Raw genomic sequence first — 21,343 nt, 5'->3', positions numbered from 1 at the left:
TAAATGTCATAGCTTTTACAAAAGACTTCAATTATCTAGGCATTAAATCAAGGCAGCTTTCCAATGTTCCTATACATAATATTCATGAATAGAGGAATTTGATGATTAACTGTTTCCTGTTAATTATATGACTGTGAAGATCACTCATTTTATTAGATATTACCATGTTCAATATTAATGTTTTTGATCATTTTAGTATGAGTTTAATTGATTAATGTAAACGTATTTATTCAGGGTGGCCAGCAAATTAAGGATACCTATAAATAAATATACTATTATATAAGTAAACCAAATAATATTTCTAATAATGATTTATTTATCAGCTACATATAAAACCTAACCTGCTTCAGAGGTAAAGTCTTGATACAGACTATTTCTCAGACCACCACATAATGTTACACCAGAAAACAGAAATGTCTTTAGTATAGTGTAGTTATGGCTTAAAATTTCACATGCGTGAAGTCCCCTTGGCAACTTGTGTTTGTCCAAAAAGATAATAAAACCCTTTGGGTCACCTTCAATTAAGAAAACTAAGTTATAATATAAAGAAGAAAAAATGTTAAATTATGGCTTCTGTTACTTTGTTAGATATTTGCTACCGTAAATGTTTAATTTACCTTTGCCATAGTTTGTTAAGCTGTATAACAATGTTTGCTGCAATACCATCCCTGCCAAAAAGATTCCCTTTAAAAGTTTCCAATGATTTAAGTAAAGACTTGCAAGCAGAGGGTGAAGGTGTATCCAATGGGTGAAGGTGACAATTTAGCTTGTTTAACAATTTCTCCCACAAAGTGTTTAATTTAATGACAGTTACATGGTTTGCTGCCACTCTGTCACTCATTGTGTTACTAATGTTAGCAATAATGGTACTCCGTACTTCATATAGTTGCTCATAAAAGTTACTATACAACTTGGCAAGGTGATCAACAGACTGTGTGATATGACTCTGATAATCATTAGCTGTACCACCAGCAAGTTGTTCAACAGCCACAACCATGCAACTTGTTTTTGTTGTCAAGTGCACAGCGTTTACATGGACACCCTCTTGGGTAGTAGCATTAAAGCCCAACGTTAAATTTTTTGTTGCAACAGCTATTTCAGCGGTCTGTAGATCTGAAATAACGCCAAGCTCCCGCATCATCAGCTCCACAGTTGTACAATGCGGAATTTCAGTAAACTGATAGCCAGTAAATTCTCCAATTTCATGGAGCAGTGGAGGCACACTGTGTAGGAACATTATAAACAAGCATGTCATATATTAATTCTTTAATATCAGTTAAGTAGACTTTTGTATATCTGGTATTCTGGTCATTGAGCTGTATTTGCTTAACTTTCTCCTTTAAAGTTAGCAATTGGTTTCGAAGAATTTGAATTTCAGTATTTCTGTCAGAAATTTGATTGTGCAAAATTGTAACTTGATAAGCATGCTCTGTCTTTAACAATCCTAGTTGCTTTTTCAATCGAAGATTCTTATTTTGAAGACTTTTCAGCTGTATATTAAAAGTTGGTTCATTAAATTTATTTTGAAGTAGTCTAATTGTTTTGTCTTTGCTAGCAATTATTTGATTTAGATGTTTAAACCTATATGGCCTTGATTTGACTTTTTCTCTTAACTGAAATAATTTTTTTTAATGTTTTAACATTTCTGTCGAAAATTCATTTTCCAAAATAGTTAATCTTCACTTGAGAATTTCTTTTCTTGGGCTCAACTGGTTACTCCTAAATCTAGACTGAAGTGGATGTGAATCTCTAGATGTTGAATAACTTGGAGGAGAGTATAAAAAATTAAACGATTCAGTGGCAAAAATTGGCTCAATTGTGTTAACACAAGACGTTTCAGATGTAAGAAGAAAAGGTACTTCAATAATTCTCATTTCACTGAAATTTTCTGGCATCATAATAGTCGAGGAAGCTGATTTAAATAACACTTCTGAACAAAGGTTTTGAAACTTTTCCATGTTTCTTAATATGTTTTTTATATATAGATATTGATGTTATATACTAAACCACTGATGTCGGCTTTAGATATTGGAATACCATATTTATCACTGACTTTTTTTGCTGTAATAGTTTCTAAACATTTATTCTGAAAATATATAAGAAAAACATGTCCATTAAGACATATCTGATGAGATAAAGGTAGTTCAGGGTACTCTGATAATAGATAAGTTAATATTTTACACCATTTTGAAATTTTAAAAATAATAAAAGTTCCTCTTAAGAAAGCTACGAAGTTTGTATATTATTTATGCTAATCAGAATTTTATAAAATGACTTATGATCACGAGAAATTGAGATATGTGAACGCAGTGTGACAAGGTTAGAAATTTATAATTTCAAAGAAATACTTGGGGTGCTTGGGGAAACTCAAAAGTGATGTGCGCATCATCACCTGTTCATGAAATTTGTATTTTTATTAGATAAATAATTTATCTTGGTCGCTATTAAGTTTCATTCGTCGCTCTCCATAATTTACAGAGATGTATGTCATAGAAAATCTGAGACAATTTACAATGTAAAAGTTTGTATTTTCTTGATGTTTAAAGTAATCAACAATATACTAAAATTTAAATTAACCTTCCTATTAATAAACTGCAAAATTTTACGCAACTTAGTTCACAAATAGCGGCACAATGTTGTTCGGCCTGACACGGGTCTTCGCAAAACTAAAAAAGTTGGATCACAGTTTTTGGCTTGCTTTTTTATGGCAAAATACGAGTTTACGTACATGCCTACAATATACAAAAAAATGTAACTAATTATTTATCTAATTAGTTACATTTTTTGTGTAACTTATTATTTTAATCATTTTTCAAAAAGAAGACAAAATTTTATTTAAGGATATAAAAGAAATCCAAAAAACATTTATAAAGTGCATTTATATTATGAATTTATAAATGTATACTTGTGAAGTTTTAATATTTTCTGCCTACAAGTATGCGCGCATGTTGTTTACAAAAAGATGTGACGTTGCACGATAAGTCATCCATACGGTAGGGTACAACGAGAATTTTTTTTCACTCTAAAAGCTTAGGAGAAGATGTATTCTTATGTAAAATTAAATTTTTAATAGAGTTATCTAAAATATTTTTTGGATCTGATGAAGTTTTGGTACCCAAATTTGCACTTTTAGATATTAAAAAAATATAAAAAATCTCATTTAAAAAAAAAATATGCCCTTTATTGTATTTTACAAAAAATTGAATGCAAATAATATTTGTAGTCAATTTCAAGTTTGTTTGATACTGGTTTGATAGTTATTGTTTTGCATAGTTTCTATCTACAGTGCAGATTTTGCACATTTCAGGGGAAGGAAGAGGGGCCAATAAATATATTTTTTATAAAGTTTTAATGAATAAAAATTTATTTAGACTTTGTAGTTCTTCAGACTTTCTTATTTTGTTTTAAAAATTAAAAAGAGTTGGTGTTAGTGATGCGGTTTCAACAAAAAGCAGGTGGTTTACCTCCTATCTTACCCAAATGATATTTTGATAACACTATTAAAAAAACAATAAATGTGTGTTTTGATATTAAAAGCATAATAAAAGTTATTTCTTTGTTTTAAACACAGGTAACAACTCTCTATGTTGAGCTCTAGCTCTAATATACCCCTCTCTTGCATCTGGTCTAACTACCGACAAAGATGCTACTTTCACTTGTTTTACAGCGCACTCTGTACTTTAGGTATGAATTTTGAAAGAAGGAGTTATTAAAGGTGTCAATCTTAGCAATAACAACTTATCTTTAATAAGCAAACAAGTAAATTCCATTTAACTAGCTCTTGAAGAGGAGTTACTGCAAAGTTCAGTTTAGGTGTTTTTCTTGATTAAATTTGCATATCACCAAGGATATCATTACCCCTTTGTTTCAAAATATGGCCAACTGCAAAGTTGCGGGTTGATTTTTTAAAATTCTCAATTGAGAAAGAATGTGATATGGAGCATCTTCAAATTTGTCTTTTACTTTTATGTCAAAAAAAAGATTAAAGTAAAAGTATAAATACAATAAGACAAGCAACTTTAGATTCTTCGAATTCTGCTCAGTTATTATTATTATTATTTTTTTTTTGAATTTTTCATGCTATATTTTTCTATACAATGTTTTTATCCGATGATATTGTTGGCTTAGCATAGGAACAGCGACAAATAGTCATTAAGACTAATCCAAAGTAGCGTCCGTTATTGACCAACATTTTTGCGTACAGAAGTACTACTTAAGCGCTGAGTTGGCGGTGGCAGGATTTGAACCCGTTTCGTACAACAGTCCGGGTTTTAACTTTCCGTTTGACGCTCTAACCAACTGAGCTATCCAGCCACTAGTTAAGTCATGTCTCTTTGTCCGCATAAAGACTATTCTTATGCCAGTAGTGAGCCATCTGGCATGAGTTAAGGGGCCACATAGAATTTCTCTTAGATTAGGTGGCAGCAAGCCAACTCTAACTGCTTTACATAGCTTGTAGGATTATTTTTGATCTGTTAACATATTTTTTAGTATTACTTCTGGAATGTCAACAAAGCTCTTTCCGTCTGGAAGAGCCTTGAATTGAGGATTCTACTCCATTAAATCTAGTTTGGTGCCAAAACCATTACCAAAATTTCAGCTAGTCAAAACTAATTTCATTAAAAATTTTTATTTAAAAATGCAATTTTACATTTGCTGTTCTTTTTATACGTGTATTATGTTAGAATTGATTACACATGTTTTACAAATTGAGATTTCATATATAAGTTGGCAATATAAGTTATTAGCGAATGTTAACAACTGGTTTTGATATTTCTCTTCAAAACAAAAATATTTCGAGGTATTTTGTGAAAATTCTCATAAATAACTATTTTTTTAAATTAAATTTTCCGGTTTTTAATATGTTTTTCAACCTAAATTTTGCTATTTTACCGAAATAATAAAAAGTACCAAACCGAAAAATCGGTATCGGTTCAAATTAAATTTTTGGCCGAAACTGATACCACAAGAATATTTTAGACCATCGCTATAAACTAGATCATATTTTTTGATGAGAGGAGAGCTAGGAGAAATATTTTCTTGATATTTTTTTGTCTAATTCTACATCATCTTGTGTGCGTGTATATATATATATATATATATATATATATATATATATATATAATATATATATATATATATATATATATATATATATATATAATATATATATTACTTCAATTTTATATTTACCTTGAAAAACAATTTCTCATCCTGTAGTTTTTTAATTCTTTTCTGGTAAACTTCTTCGTCATTGACATTTCTCTTTTAATTTTTTAAATACTTTATTGTCTCAATTTTATCAGCATGTTCCATCTAAATGTCGTCTGACATACATATATTTTCATCTGTCTTATTTCTTTGAATATATAACCATCTAAGCTCCATAGTTGGAACTTTTAAGTAAAAATACAGGTGCAACTTATGTGTGCTTTTACAACTTTTTGGGGAAGAACACCCAGAAAGATTTTTCTTACATTTACGTATTGTATGAGAACATGTGGTGAGGTCCATAAGTTTTAATATAAGTATAATTTTCTAACTTTAATATAAGTTCTTCTTTTAATTTTGCTTTAGTTCTTCCCCATGCAACATTTTCTAATTTCTCCAAAAGCGTTTTTATTCGACAATATAACAATTTCTCATCAATAATAACTGGTTGTTGAACTTAAAACTTGCTTTTTTCTATTGAGCAAAAATATTTAGAACTAGATTGCTTGCAAGATCTCTGTTAGAATATTTGTTTTAGTATATATTCTTTTGTTTTTTTAATAAAATTCCTTTTTGAATAACTGCTCTGTTTGTGGGCAGCTCATTAGGAATAAAATTTTTTCCAGGTCCAAAAAACCCTTAAATTCTAGTGATGGATGAATGATGATCTAGTAATCGATGATGAAATTCTAGTGATTTCTTAGCTTTTGACATAATTTAATTATAAATCGATTAAACAACAACTAACAAATTAAATAATAATAAGACTAAATGTTAAATAGACTACAATCTTATAATGATTTTACATGGCAGAGAACTTCTTTTAAAATCTTTTTTAAAATTGATTCGGCGCTGGGCCATTATGAGAGTCAATTACATAAAAACGGGTTTTATTTATTTTATATTAATTTAACTTTATTTTATTTTAATAACGTCTAATGTCGTTATAATCTAATATAAATATATATATGTATATATATATATTTGTATATATATATATATATGTATATATATATGTATATATATATATATATATATATATATATATATATATATATATATATATATATATATATATATTTATATATGCATATATCGCTGTAACTCTTTTTTCCGCTCTACTGCATTTCCTAAAAAGAAATATTTTTGCTATGTAATATTATTCTATTTTCTATATACCAATTTATTTTTTAAAGCAAGAGATATATTTCTGTTTTTGAGAAATAAGCTCCTTAAACAATGGTCAGTAGATTTATGATTTTGCTGTGAGCTATAATTGCTTTGAGTTAGTGAATTTGAAATATTTTAAAAGCTTTGAATTTCATTGAACCCAAATAGTCTAGAGACTCATCCGTAATCATTTTTTTAAACTATAACCTAGAATATCAAAAATTACCATGTTGTCTAGTAAAATATACAACTTAAGACCTTGTGGTGGGTCTTTATCAATAAAAACTGCTTTTAGAAGGATTTTAGCTTTGATTCTATTCATTTTTACATCTTTCTGGAACTCCCTTTAGGTTGAATAAAACACTTTTACCATTTTATGTAGTGATCTCTGTCAAAAGATGCTAACTCCAGCACCATAAATTGTCACTCTTGTCTTTTAACAGCTTTAAACGTTTTTGTAATCCATTATTTTTAAATAATTTATTACTTTTATGACATATGTTATTCTTAAATAATAAGATTAATATCAAAACTTATAAAACTAAGTTTTACTTTAAAAAATGCAGAGTCAGGAAAGTCTCAAGTCAAAAACCACGATGCCCAGGAGAGAGAAATGTAGTGTCTGATTTTGAACAGATGAAACTTGACTTTCATGTAGCAAAATGTCTTTGCCAAAAAGCTCAGGGGCAGATCTAGGGTACGTCTAATACGTCTTAAGACGTACCCAAAAATATCAAAAATATAAATTATACTATATTCGATTATTAATTGAATTTTAAAAAAGTATATATCTTTTTTACTGAACTGTCAACTCAATAAGATTTAAGTACTACGCTTGCGTTTTATATTTACGGGCAATTGTGAAATATAAAATACCAATGGTTCTTGTTTAAAGCGATTTTTAAAACGTATATTAAAGTATCTTAACCGGAGGTTTAAGCAATTCTTGATAAATAATATTTACCTAAACAGATCAATAGACGTACCCAATTTTGTTTTAATATATAATTAAAAATCTTTTTAAATTTTTATTTAGCTTGTTAAAAAAATAATTGAAAATTTTCTTTACTTATAACAATTTTTGGACGTACCAAATGCATAACACCCTTAATAAATTTTTGACGATATCTATTGTTTTGCAATCATCAGGAGGTAAAAATAGTAATAATATTCTATAAGTATAAATACATCAATAGACGTACCCAGTATTATTTCATTATATTATTTATTTTTATATTTAATTTAGTTTTCATTATTTATTTTTTAAATATTTTGTTTTTTTATAAAAAAAACACTGTCGGACGTACCCCAACACATACACCCTAATATAATACGAATAATTCAAAATATTCAAAATTTGTTTAATTTTAAATGTTCAAGCATTAATTTGTCTGTCCGAGTTAATTTGTCTGTCCGAGTTTATATTTAAAATGTCAATCAATCAAGAAATTAAAAACATTATGTTACAAAATGATAAAACAAAATGGATTTTTTTGAAAGATATGTTAGAAAAAAATATTAGTTCTTGTAAAGATATTATTATTGTCGACTCTTGCAAAGCAGAAAAAATTCTTAAAATTTTTGAAATTTATCTTCCAAAAAGTTTTAAAGATAATGGCAATTTTGTTGTTTTAAGGTAAAGATGTTTGTTCAGGTTCCATAATTTTCTAAATAACTATTTGGTTAGTTGTAATGTTATATTGACTGCTAGCTAGTTAAAAATATTTATAAATTTTTCATATAAATGCATTAATTATTATATTTTATGTATATCTCAGGTCTCAATCAACTGGAAACTGTTTGTACAGTTCTATCTCTTTGTGTCTAACTGGAAATAACTGTATGGCTAATGATTTAAGATTACAGACCTCAATTGAATTATTCTTAAATGCCGAATTTTATTCTAATCATCCAACTTTTCATAATGCTTTTGTTAATAATACTAGCTCTTTTCTATGCTTTGATAACATTTTTCCTTTATCAGTATCACTAAATTCTTTGGATTCAGGAAAAAAAAGTATAGATTTAGTTCAAGAAGAAGCTATTAATAATTGTAACAATGGAAACTGGTCTTCTTTCCTTTGTATTCTTGCATTATCAAGTGTTTGCAATAAGAAAATAGAATGTTTATATCCAGATTTTGGTCTGCATAAGTTTAAAACTTAATTCAGCTCTACTATTGTACCTCGTATAACCTCTTTAAACAATATTGAGTCTTTTTATCTCCTTTTTTGTTATGAAGGTGTTTTATATGATTTTTCTGCTCCTTTTCAACACAACCATTATACCCCTGTGATAATAAAAGAAAACTTAAAACGAAAAATTTCAAATGAAAGCACCAAAATGTCGCAGACTAAAATAAAATTTTATTTCGAGGCAAAACATCAAGATAGTAGTCTTTTATTGGATAATATAAAAAGGAAACCAATGGAAGTCTCTACTCAACCACCATTATCATTATCAAAATTTAGTAAAATTACATGTTGTGAATCATTTTCTTTACCGTCCAATAATTATGATATTGGTTATTTGGTTTCTAACTATACTAGTTATTCAAATGTTGCAAAAAACTTAAGTAATTCTGAACTTCAACATTTAGTTAAATCTGTTTTTGTACCTTGTAAAACATATTCTTTTCCTAAAAATCTGAATGGGCGAAGTTTTCAATTTATGTGGATGGAAAAATTTCCATGGCTCACATATTCGAAAATATTTGACGGATCCTTCTGTTCGCCATGTGTACTTTTTGGGTGCAATTTTCCATCTGAATGTAGTTTAGTCGAAAGATTATTTAGTAAGCCTTTTGATCGCTGGAATGAAGCTTCTCGTTACTTTCAGATACATGCATTTGGCAAAACCAATGATAGGTCTGTCTGCAGAAATAAAAGCTTGCATGTAAAAACTGCTGAAGTTTTATTTTCAATGTTGTCCATTTGGTCTTGTAAAACAGAATCAATAGATATTACATCTCAAAAAATAGTTCAATCACAGATTTCTAAAAACCGACAGTTATTACAACCTATTATTGAAACAATTATTCTCTGTGGACGTCTTGGTCTTTCTTTACGAGGCCATAGAGATGATTTGGAGTTTCATCCTCCGAATCATCTCTATGACCTCGTAAATAATGGTGAGTTTTCTAATCATACTGTAGGTAATTTTATTGAATTGTTACATTTTCGTGTTAAAGCTGGTGATAAAGTTCTTGAAGATCATCTTAAATATCATCAACGAAATGCATCTTATGTATCTAAGACATCACAAAATCAGTTAGTAAGGTGTTGTGGAGAAGTTATTACTGACACAATAATAGCAGAAATTAAAAATTCTAAATATTTTTCTATTATTGCTGATAAAGCTTCTGAAAGTTCAAATAAAGAACAACTATCATTAGTTATACGATTTGTTGATTCGAAGTTTAATATAAGAGAAGAATTTATCAGTTTTTTACATTGCACAAATGGTGTTACTGGTGAAGGATTATTTGATATTTTGTTAAAAGGTATTTCAGATTTTTCTTTAGATATCATGAATTGCTGAGGACAGTCATATGATAGTGCTGGAGCAATGGCTGGTCATACCAAAGGATTGTCCTCTCACATTTTAAATCTAAATGAAAAAGCTTCATTTGTTCATTGCTATAGCCAAAGGCTAAATTTAGCTATTTGTGTCAATGTACAATATGTTAAGAATCTTCTGACACATGTTAAAGAAGTATCATATTTTTTTAATCTTTCACCTACGAGACAACAAAAGTTAGAGGAGCATATCGAAAGTACTGTTCCATCGGCTGTTAAAAAAAAGTTAAAAGATGTTTGCAGGACACGTTGGGTGGAAAAAGTAAATGGATTAGACACTTTTCAAGAACTTTTTATTCCTTTGGTCTCTTGTCTTGAAGAGATGTCTTTAAATGACAGTAAGAGTTTTAATCACTCAACATCTTCAAGTGCATCGTCTCTTCTGAAACTAATTACATGTTTTGATTTTATTGTTGCTATGTGCATAACAAGAAATGTGTTTGACTTAACTCTTCCCATAACGCGAATGTTGCAGTTAAAGAGTAATGATATTTATGATGGTTTAAATCTTATTCAGGCGTTGAAAGATGTTGTATCTTCACTTAGAAATGTAGTTGATCAGCACCATCAAATGTGTTATGAACAGGCTTTAAAAATTGCACAAAATATTAATGTAGCCGAAACAAAGCCAAGAACTTCCTTTATTTCCAAAAACAGAAATAATACACCTTCTGAATCTATTTCTGATTATTTTAAGTTTGTTATCACGATTCCTTTGTTAGACCATCTCAGTGTTGAACTAGACACAAGGTTTGATGATACTACCTTAAAATGTTATAAAGCACTTGTGCTAGTTCCTAGAAAAATGATTTCAGTAGTGCAATGTTCTCGTGACACCAGTTGGAAAGACTCCATCATATCTTTCAGTGACTTTTATGGAACAGATTTACCGAATCCGCTTGCTTTGTCAAATGGTTAAATTTTAAAAGAGATATCCCTTCTAATATTTCTGAGACTTTAAAAGCAATAAATTTTCCTGGTTTTGAAAACATAAAAGTTTGTCTAAAGTTACTTGCTACCTTTCCATTAACTTCATGGGAGTGTGAGCAGTCATTTTCTTCGCTTCGGCGCCTAAAAAATTACATGCGAAGCACCATGTTTCAGGACCGCCTAAATGGTTTAGCATTAATGAATATTCATACAGAGATAGTTATAGATATAAAAAAAGTCATTGATAAGTTTGCTACTATTAATCGTAGATTAACTTTTAAATAAAATTGAAATAAATATAAAATATATTTTAAAAAAATTTAAAAATATAAAGTTTAAAAAAATACAAATTACTAAAAATAAAAACAGAACAAAAAAAGTCATCTTTATTTGCGACTGGTAAAAAAAAACCCGGCTATTTTCATAGCCACAAATCTTTTTAAAACATTATTTGGCATAAAGAAATAATTGGCATACATCGCGTTATATACGTTGGTTTCAGATATATCGTTGTTGCTGTTATCATTCTTTGTAAATGCTATGTTGTAATAATTATAGTGTAAACGTTTTTATTTTTTGAAATTTTATGTATTATGCAAGTTTAAATAGAATAAAGATTTTAAAACTTACTTTTGCTATGCAAAATGTAAAACTAAGATTGCGGCATCTAATTTCTTTATATAAAATTCAATATTTATTATTATAATAAGTAATTATTTTGTTATATTTATATTTTTTATGTTTGTTACAATATAAACATAATATATAATTATTTACGATAAAAATATAAGATGTGTAAAATGTGTAAGGTTATAATTTAAAAATGGAATGTGAAAATATTAAGCTAATTTGTGAGTATAAATAAATCTAACTTGTCAGTACTTTAAAGTTATTTAATCTTTACTTTACTATTTAATTTTATTTTTACTTAACTATCTCTTTACCTTTTATGGTCTATCGGGTTTCTGCAAATTTTGAGCAACGATTAAGCCTGCTTTTCTAAGTAAATGCCCTTAGCATACTAGTTATAAAATTGCAACAGCATTGTCTTGTTTGCATTAGTACCACCCGAGCTCTAATTTAGAGATTTATAGTTTATTCTTCATCTTAACAGTTTTATTTACGGCTTCGGCTATATTAAGTTCTTTACGCACGAGGTTTAAAAAAAACTTAGCTAACCTTTCACAAACCCCATTTAAACACCCAGTGATTGAACTTTCTGAGATTAAAAGACAAATTTTTAATTGCTGTGAATAGGGGCTCTAGGTTATTGTGTTTGAAAATAATGTTTTTTTTTAATTTTAAAACGAATTTGGGCATTTTTAAAATACCACCGGTTAACAAATATAATAGTAATAAAAATGCGCACAATCAGTATAGGTAAAAAATACCTTCCCTCCTTTACAATGACGTAATTATATAGTTAATGATTTGTAAATTTCTATTTGCGCCAATAATTTACAAATACCCTTAAAAACTCAAAAAATGTAAAAAAGTTAAAACTTAAAAGAAAGGTGCGAGAATAAATAGTCACACAAAATTAAAAATAATAAACTTTCATTAAGAAAAAATAACCTTGGAACATTTTATGCAACTCCATAAATTAAAATTTATTCATGAGGGTTAAAACGGGATGGACTATTATACAGGCTCAGAATAGGCAAACCTTGTTTGCTGATTTTGAAAGAGAGTTGTGCGTTTGTTAAAAGTTGAAATTAAAAATCATAACAAATGTCCAAAATGGTATTGAATTAAAAAAGTGAAAATTAATAACTACATAATAAATCAAAAAATGATAACAAAAAGGTTATAATTTTTCTATTGAATATGTTCAATAAAGTATCTGTATCTGTATAAAAAAAATTAATTGGATGCATTTACGGAACCCCGAACAGCAATACTGATATAGAGTCTAGTCGCGCTGCAAAAAATAAATTAGATGAATTTACAAAATAACCATTGTGTACTTGTAATAAGAGACTTTAACTTTCAAAAAAATATTGTGGAGAAACAGAAGTGTATATTGACTTATTTGTTAATACAATTGAATATGTAACTCAACACGTGAATACCCCAACTTTTCTAATGTTTTCCAGGTTCATCCTAGAGTTCTTAAAGAATGCTCGACGTCACCAGCATTTCCATTTTTACCATTATTTGAAAAACTCTCAGCTTCCAGCAAAGTACCAAGTCATTTGAAAGAAGCAAAATCACTCCTATCTTAAAAAAAATTAATAAACTTATTCCAGAAAACTATAGATCTATTTTCCTGATGTCAATTTTCTGAAGATAATTGATTCAATTAGATGCAAAAAAATTTTGGACCACTTAAAAACGAATATTCTGATTAATATGCAACAGTATGGATTCTTGCCAAAAAATTATGTATGGCAAGTTTGTTAGAGACAATCAATCTTCTATCAACTTTCATGGAAAATAATAAACCAGCTGATATCATTTACCCCGACTTTGCCAAAGCATTTGACACTATAAAATCTGTAAAACCTACATGTAAAAAAGATTTAAGTAATAATTTCTTCGCAAATCTTTTATGGAAACACCACGCAACTAACTCTACGTCTAAAAGCTAATCGAGCACTTAATATGACAAAGCACACATTTACTTATACAGATAAACATATGTTAAAAGTTCTTTTTACTACACTTGTCCGTCTACATCTTGAATACGGTATCGCTGTATGTGTTTTTCACTTTAAAGGAGGTATATCTATATTGGAAAGAATAGAGAGACGAGCAACTAAGTTATTTCCTTCTTTTTTTGTACGTCTTTGCTTCTAACAAGGCAACCACTATTAGATTTGGAAATTACTGGAAGAGTAAAGATGAAAATCGTGGAGCAAGATTACGATTGACAGACGACTTAAAAGATTGCAAATTATATGAATCAGAAAAGCAAGATGAAGGAAGCGAATTCCAAAGAACTAATATTCGAGGAAAAAAAACAGACGAATAAGAGTTTTTGGAGCATTTAGGAACAGTCACAGAAAAAGGATGAGACTTGATTGAATGACAAGTAACACGAGAATGAATTTTAGCAGATGGCACAAGAGACGCTAGCTCTTTAAAGCAGTGTCCATTATAGTATTTGAAGAAAAGAGGAAGCGAAGCAATATTACGACAATGTGATAATGGTTGGAGGTTGGCTGAAAGAGCAGGTCCAACTATGTTTACAATGCGTTTTTGCACCTTTTCTAAAAAAGAAAAGGCATCATTAGAATATCCACCCTAGATATGGCAACAGTGTTCCATACAAGACCGGATTTGATATTAACAGAGATAGAGAATAGAATCTGGATTAACAAAGTGTTGAGCTCGATAAAGAGATGCAACCTTAGCAGATGCTAATTTTGCAACAGATTTGATATATGGTTTCCAAGAAAGATCGGAAGAAAGAGTTAATCCTAAAAGATGAAGAGTGGATGACTCATCGAGTACAATACCGTTCATAAATATAGGAAGATCTAAATTATTAGGATAACGATTGGCTGAATAAAATTGAGTTTTATCTGAATTGAAGTTTACCAGCCATCAGTTAAAAGCATCAATAAAACAGATAGTATAAATTTAAATTTACATGGATACGGTTTTTTAGAGAAAATAAATATACAAAAGAAATCAGATTTAGAGACCAAGACACAACTTTTGATACCGAGCCGAATTTACTAGATGTGCTTGCAGACAAATTATCTCCTTAATCGAGCAGCAATCGCATGGAATAAACTACCGGTAGAAATAGTAAATTCTCATAGCTTAAATCAGTTTAAAAACAAACTTGACAAATGCCAACAAAAAAAATATAAATGCAGCAACATATTTTGCAAGTCTTTTTGACGCAAAAAAGTTTGCAGAAGAAATTTAATCAAAGGTCTAACGGCATCAAGAACTTTAAGAATGTCTCAACCAAGCTGTAGAACATTGCATCCGAGCTATATTTTTTCAATGCAATTTTAAAAACAATCCAAAAATGATTTTATGTTTCATTTACTTCCGGTATCTATATTATTAATGCCAAAAAATTAGCAACACCAAATTATTTTCGACAATAGACATATCCCGCATTCCAATGACGTAATGATGTAATAACATCAGGCAATGATAAAACGTAAATATTGAAATAATTGTTAAAAAAATGAACTCTCAAGTAGAGCATGTTCTGGTAGATTTACAAAATTATTTAACTGAAATACCAATTGTTTTAGAAATAAATAGAAATTTAAATATTTTACCTAACTTTAAATCTGCAGATGAAACTTTAGCATGGTGTAAAAGTTTAAAATACTTGCCACTATTCACTATTAAAGAAATAGAAAACTACAGAAAAAAAAAAGCTAAAAACAAAAGTATTGCAATAAAAAAAAACATTTGAAAGAGGTAAAAGATTTAAATCTGAACGATATATATCATCCGATAGTATTTACACTTCATATAACCTAACGTGTATCATAGTAAAAGCAAAATGCAAAGCAAGCATGAAAAATGAAGTTCGTGATTTAAAAGTTTATATTAGCAGATTGACTAGCTCTGTTAGAAAAGCATATTGCTCATGCCCTGCTGGAAATAGTGGTTATTGTAATCACGTGATGGCTATATTATTTGAACTTGCAGAATATTCTTTAAATTTACTTGAGTATGTACCTGAAGAGATTGCTTGTACAAGTAAATCAAGGCAGTGGGGCATTCCAGGTCATAAAACTAAAACAATTAAAAATCCTGTTATGTTTACAAATGTTCAAAAATTTGAATTTAGACGTGGCATTAAGCCTACTTTATATGATCCAAGGCGAATAAAATGTAAAAAAGAAACTTTAAAAGGAAATATTTACAATCTAAAATCAAATGTTGCTTTTTTCAATAAAGATATTGGTATTGTTAATTGTGTACCTGGCATTTTTAGTTTTACTAAAACATCATTTGGAAATTTTCCAATTGGTTCTCCTTTATCTTATCAACTTCAGAAAAATAAGAGTTTTGAACTTATCACTAATATTGAAAAACTTAAAGCCATTTCTTTTAATGTGTCTGATACCCTACCTCCTTTACCTCTTGGCTTTTGTAATAAAAATCATTGCTATATACCTTGCAATTGGGAGCTTAAGGAGAAACATAAAGACTTTTTGTAATCAATAAAAGTATCTTCTGAACAAAGCAGAAAGTATGAAGCTGATACAGTTACACAAAATAAAAATCAGCTGTGGTTTAATCTAAGAAAACATAGCTTAACTTCAAGTATTTCTCATAAAATTTATATACGCAAAAGAAAATTTGAAACTCTTGCTCAACAGTTAACTAATAACTCATAAAAATTTGACTTGCCTAAATTTATTCAAGAGTCTTTAGACCACGGGCTTGCTTATGAGCCGCATGCACGAGAGAAATATATTGATGTTTTGAAAAATAGATTAAATCGCAATATTTCAGTTAGGACAACTGGAATTGTAATACAACCTAATTTATTTTGGTTATCTGCGAGTCCGGATGGTCTTGTATATGATAAAGAGGCTAAATATTATTATGGTTTAATTGAAATTAAATATCCTAGAATGAAAAAGCACTTGTCAATTTCCCAATGTTTGATTGACAATGATTTTTATATTAGACTAGACAATGGACAACCTTATTTAAAAAAAGATCATTATACTAGTTATTATACACAAATACAAATGGCTATGGGGTTAAGTAATTCCCAGTTTTGTGACTTTGTTGTGTACACATTTAAAGGAATTGCTATTATAAGAACACCTTTCGACCATCAGTTCTTTTTTAATTAATTACAAAGTTAAATAATTTTTACATTAACTATTTTTTACCACAAGTATTGGACAATAATGTAAATACCAAAGAAAGTATATTATCCTCTATATGTAAATAAATGTTTTTACTTTTGATTTTTGATAAGTGATGGCAAAAAGTTACATAAAAGACAAGTTACTGTCCATAGTTGGTTAATTGAACCATGAAACACCAAAGGAATTTCTGTAGCATCTTCTTTACTTAGCTGTAGTTGTCCATTTAAAAAAGATGGTATATTTAATTTAACATTGATTGTGTTTAAATGGTATGAAATGGTAAACCCACGATCAGCCATAACTGAATCATTTTAGTTCCTTATTAAGGAAACCTGATCTTACAACAATTTCTTTGTCAGAAATAGCTCCATCATAAAGTTGACTTATAAAAGTTATAGCTCATGAAGGAGAAATACCTAACAAACCTTTGTAAGTTACATGATGTTTATAACTAGAGAATAAAGAACTCTGGTGTCTCAGTGATAAAGGTTTCTGACAAAATAGTTCAGTACAATCAATAATGCATCTTGTTGATAGAAATGTTATCTTAAAGCTTTCTGGCATAAACTTATTAACTTGTTAACGTAAAGGCCAAATAGGTACACTTCCCAAAGAAAAATATAGTAAGTTTGTCCATTTATTAAATAACGAGATGCTGTTGATTTTGAAATTTTAAATAACTAAGATGTGTGCAAAATGGTAAATCCATTTTTTAGCCACACTAAAAACATAAATAACTGATTTTCTGTGTTTAATTTTGTTTTTGGACCAGTTTTTGCCTGATTACCTAACCTGTGCAAATTTTCAGATAATCCTGAGTTGTGGTATTTAACATTTTTACCATTTTTTCCTGGATTTAAAAAGTTGTACAAATTAATATACTGTTTATGTTCAATGCCAGTATATTTTTGAAACAGTTTTTTGTCTGTTGACATATTTTCATAACTAAGTATATATTTACTTTTATATTGATTCAGTCGATTTTTATTTTTTTATTTTTAGATTTTAAAATGCTTATTTGAGATTTCAACTCGTGTTTTTCTTTTTCCAGTAGATCAATTTTGTTTTGAAGTTCAACACAACATAAGCAAACTTTCCCAATCTCAAAATCAATTAGTAGTTCTCTATCGTTAGTTGTAAAATTGTCTTCATTTCTAGAAACGTTTTTAATATTAAAGTTTTCGATAAATTTTCTTTTTTTAGGCGAACATCGTTTTTGTACATCAACTTGTTTTTTAAATTCAAAAATAGATGGAATTGCTTCTTTTTTTAAAGTTTTTCTGCCAATATTAGATAAAAATTGAATTTCTTTATTTTTATAATGAAGCTCGCATACTAGAGTCGTGTCCTTCATAACAAAATTATCATTACCACCTTTTCTTCTAAATTGAGAAATAATTTTTGCCCACTTATTTCGACGAGCAGTATTCTTGGGTATTTTAAAAAATCCAATTCCTGACTTTTTTTTTTTGAAAATCGCAAAATGAACTTTTGCATTGTGGAATACAGCAATAAGCTCCACTTCCTCCTCCTTTATTTAATGTACAACAGGCAAAATCACTCATGTTAATTTGAAATAATTAAAACTACAATATTCTAATGTTTACGCTTTATCATTGCCTGAAGTCATTACATCATTACGTCATTGGAATGCGGGATACGTCTATTAGTTTGCTATAAACTGCTTTATTTGAAGTTTTACAGAAAAATCTTAATTGTAAATTACAGTAATCTATTCGAGATACGATTCATTTTTTTGACTTTTGGAAAGTAAAAATTGTATTAAGATAAACGAGTTGTTATTGTGCAAAAAAAAAAAAAAATTTATATTTCAAACCAATGTATGAAAAATGCTTACCTTCTACAAACACAACCAAGTAAACAAACAAGATGCCAACTGCGTACTTCATATCACTTTTTTTAATCATTAAAAAACTTATTGTATCAATAAAACACTAAAAAAATATTTTATACAAAAACACAAAAACATAAAAAACAATTGCGATATCAATGATATTTTTGTATAATGCAGATATAATCTATGAATTTCTTGGTGCTTCAAATGTAGTACATCAATGTATGCAATAATGACAGATTAACTCAGTAATAATGCAAACTAAATAGTTTGGATTATTACTGAGTTAATAATTAGTTTGGATTATTAACTAAGTAATAATGCAAACTATTTAGTTTGCATTACCCCAACCTCTGATTAGCCCAGCTAATTTTAAACAATCATTGGTAAAAATTCTTGACTAATTGTTTAGATAAAAAAAGGTAAAGAGGTTGTTTATTAATAATTAACATAATTAATGGACGACTTTAAAAATGAACTTGATTCATAGAATTAAATCGCTTTATATTTATATTTTCTTTATTTTGGTAATAAATATTACCAAAACATTTGTTGTTAAAAGTTTTTACTTTTAACAATAATAAGATTTTCAAAACAAAAGATTTTTACAACAAAATGATTTTTTGCTCTCTAATTAAACTTGCTATAAAATCTATAGTACAGTTAAGTGTACAATAGATATTACAGCAAGTTTAATTAAGGAGCAAAAAATAATTTTGTTTTGAAAAACTTTTGTTTTGAAAATTTTTTTATTTTCAAAACTTTTAATAATAATTTTTATATTGGAAACACTAGTATTTCCAAAATCAAGCTTTTTATAATAAAAAGTAAAAATATTATAATAAAAAAAAACTTTGATATTAAAAATAATAGTTTAAGAGTACATCGTATCAGCCAGTAATTTTTATGTTAAAACCATTGTCTCAATATTATGAAACAATTATTATACGATGGAAAAGTAACGGCAAGTGTTCGGAGGAATCTTTTTTTTAAAAGAATGAGGTAAGTTGAAACAGTTGAGTTATTGAGTTTTCTTGAAAATTTAAGGAATATCTTTAAATCATTTTAAAAGAAAAATCTAAAAGTTTGACACCATATTGCGGTTTGAAGTTTCATAAAACATTGACTTTTTTTTTTCATAAAAAGTTTTCCATATTTCGATATAACAACTTCATGCAGTTAAAAAAGTTGTTTGAAATGAGAGATCGGGCTGAGTTTTTGATAACACTAGTAATATCAAGTTTTAAACATTAAGGAAAAAATTGAGTTTTTAAAATATCTGCAACATACTTTTTCCGGTTACCCAAAACTACCCCAGGGGTGTTCAAAAACGCAAATTCTGTACTTTTGAGCACCAAGTCTGTGGTTAATTTAAGCTTATACTAGAGAGTTAAAATTTTTTAACAAAAAAAATCTGTTTTTTTTTGTTACTGAAAAACCAGTCAAATTTATTTTAAACTCAATATTAGTCTAAAAATCATGTCTCAAAACCTCGCCTGCTTTAAAAACGATAAAGTTTGTGCTAACTCGGAGAAGCAAATGGTCAATGTGCAAACGAGCTATTGACTTATAGTTTTTTGAAAATGTTCTAAACACCTATATACTTTCAATAAATTAAAAGACTTGATTGGGTGGTTTTGCTTAAATGAAGATATCTTTAATTCAAAATGACGCACAAAAAAAAAACTCTTAGAATTGGTAGGTATTTATTAAATAGAGTTTTCCAATTTTGGTTGTTCTTTGGTAGTTGTTTAATATATGATATTTATTTATTTGTGAACCCTGAATTCAAATATCTTACTTATTTTAGCTATGAAAAGGTATATGATTTTAATTAAATTGTTAAATACATTTAAAAAATAAAAATGATTACTCTATTTTTTTTATTAATGTACAAATTATTATAATATTTGTAAAATTATTTCTCTAATATATTTTTAATATTATATATAATTTAATATTATACATATATTTAATACAATTTATATGAGTTTATAGAAATTATATATATTATATATATATAATTTCTATAAACTCATAAATATTTTTAATTAATTGGTATTAAAATGCCTAGCAATTATTATTAATTATTATAATTATTAGCATTTTGTATAACCATAATTATTATTAATTATGGTTATACAAAATGCTCTTTATTTTCTTAAGCTTCTTATGGGGAGCATTTAAGATCAAGACTAACTGAATTTTTAAAAAAACTTAACACAAGTAGTTATCAATGATTTTACCGAAAAACATGTAAATGAGTCGTGAATACATTTAGAACTAAGTAATGAATAAGTTATATGTGCTTTTCTTAAACAAAAGTATGACAGATACTGGTATGTACCAAGCAATACGTGTTATAAAGCTCCTCCGACAAGTAAGGGTAGAGATAGACAAAAGGATATCCAAAAAGCAACAAGAAACCAGTGTGAAATTATTAATTAATGTTTTCCAGTATCTGGTCAGCTGGGCAGATTTCACAGAGACCGAGTAGAGACCAATTCCATTTACACAAATTTATTGTCTCTGGAAAGCTCTTTTTCTTCAAAAAATGTTAATGAATTCTGAGTAAGAAGCACTCCAGATTTAAACCCTGTAAAATGGCATATTAGAAAAGCACATATCAATGAGGCATCAACTTTACAATTACCTACCATAAAAGTAAATTCAATGAAGCTGTAGATATCTTCAAAAACATCTGTTCTGAAAAAGTACCAGGACAAAGAGGCCAATTTTAGGAGATTTCGGAAGACTCAACGTAGCCAATATCAGTTATTCTAGATAATTTG

The 21,343-nt window shown here is 28.2% G+C and overlaps 1 protein-coding gene across 1 annotated transcript in view; it reads right to left on the bottom strand.

Moving 5' to 3' along the window:
- Window positions 1–21,343, bottom strand: part of LOC136081869 (SCO-spondin-like) — a 105,548-nt gene that overhangs the window by 79,448 nt on the left and 4,757 nt on the right. Inside the window, exon 2 of the mRNA XM_065800172.1 lies at window positions 18,555–18,610. Coding sequence (XP_065656244.1) covers window positions 18,555–18,606 — 52 coding nt within the window. The 5' untranslated portion in view covers window positions 18,607–18,610. The remainder of the gene's footprint in view (window positions 1–18,554; window positions 18,611–21,343) is intronic.

Source organism: Hydra vulgaris, chromosome 06, assembly GCF_038396675.1.
Source record: "Hydra vulgaris chromosome 06, alternate assembly HydraT2T_AEP".
NCBI lineage: Eukaryota > Metazoa > Cnidaria > Hydrozoa > Anthoathecata > Hydridae > Hydra > Hydra vulgaris.
This window is presented reverse-complemented; position numbering and strand designations above follow the sequence as displayed.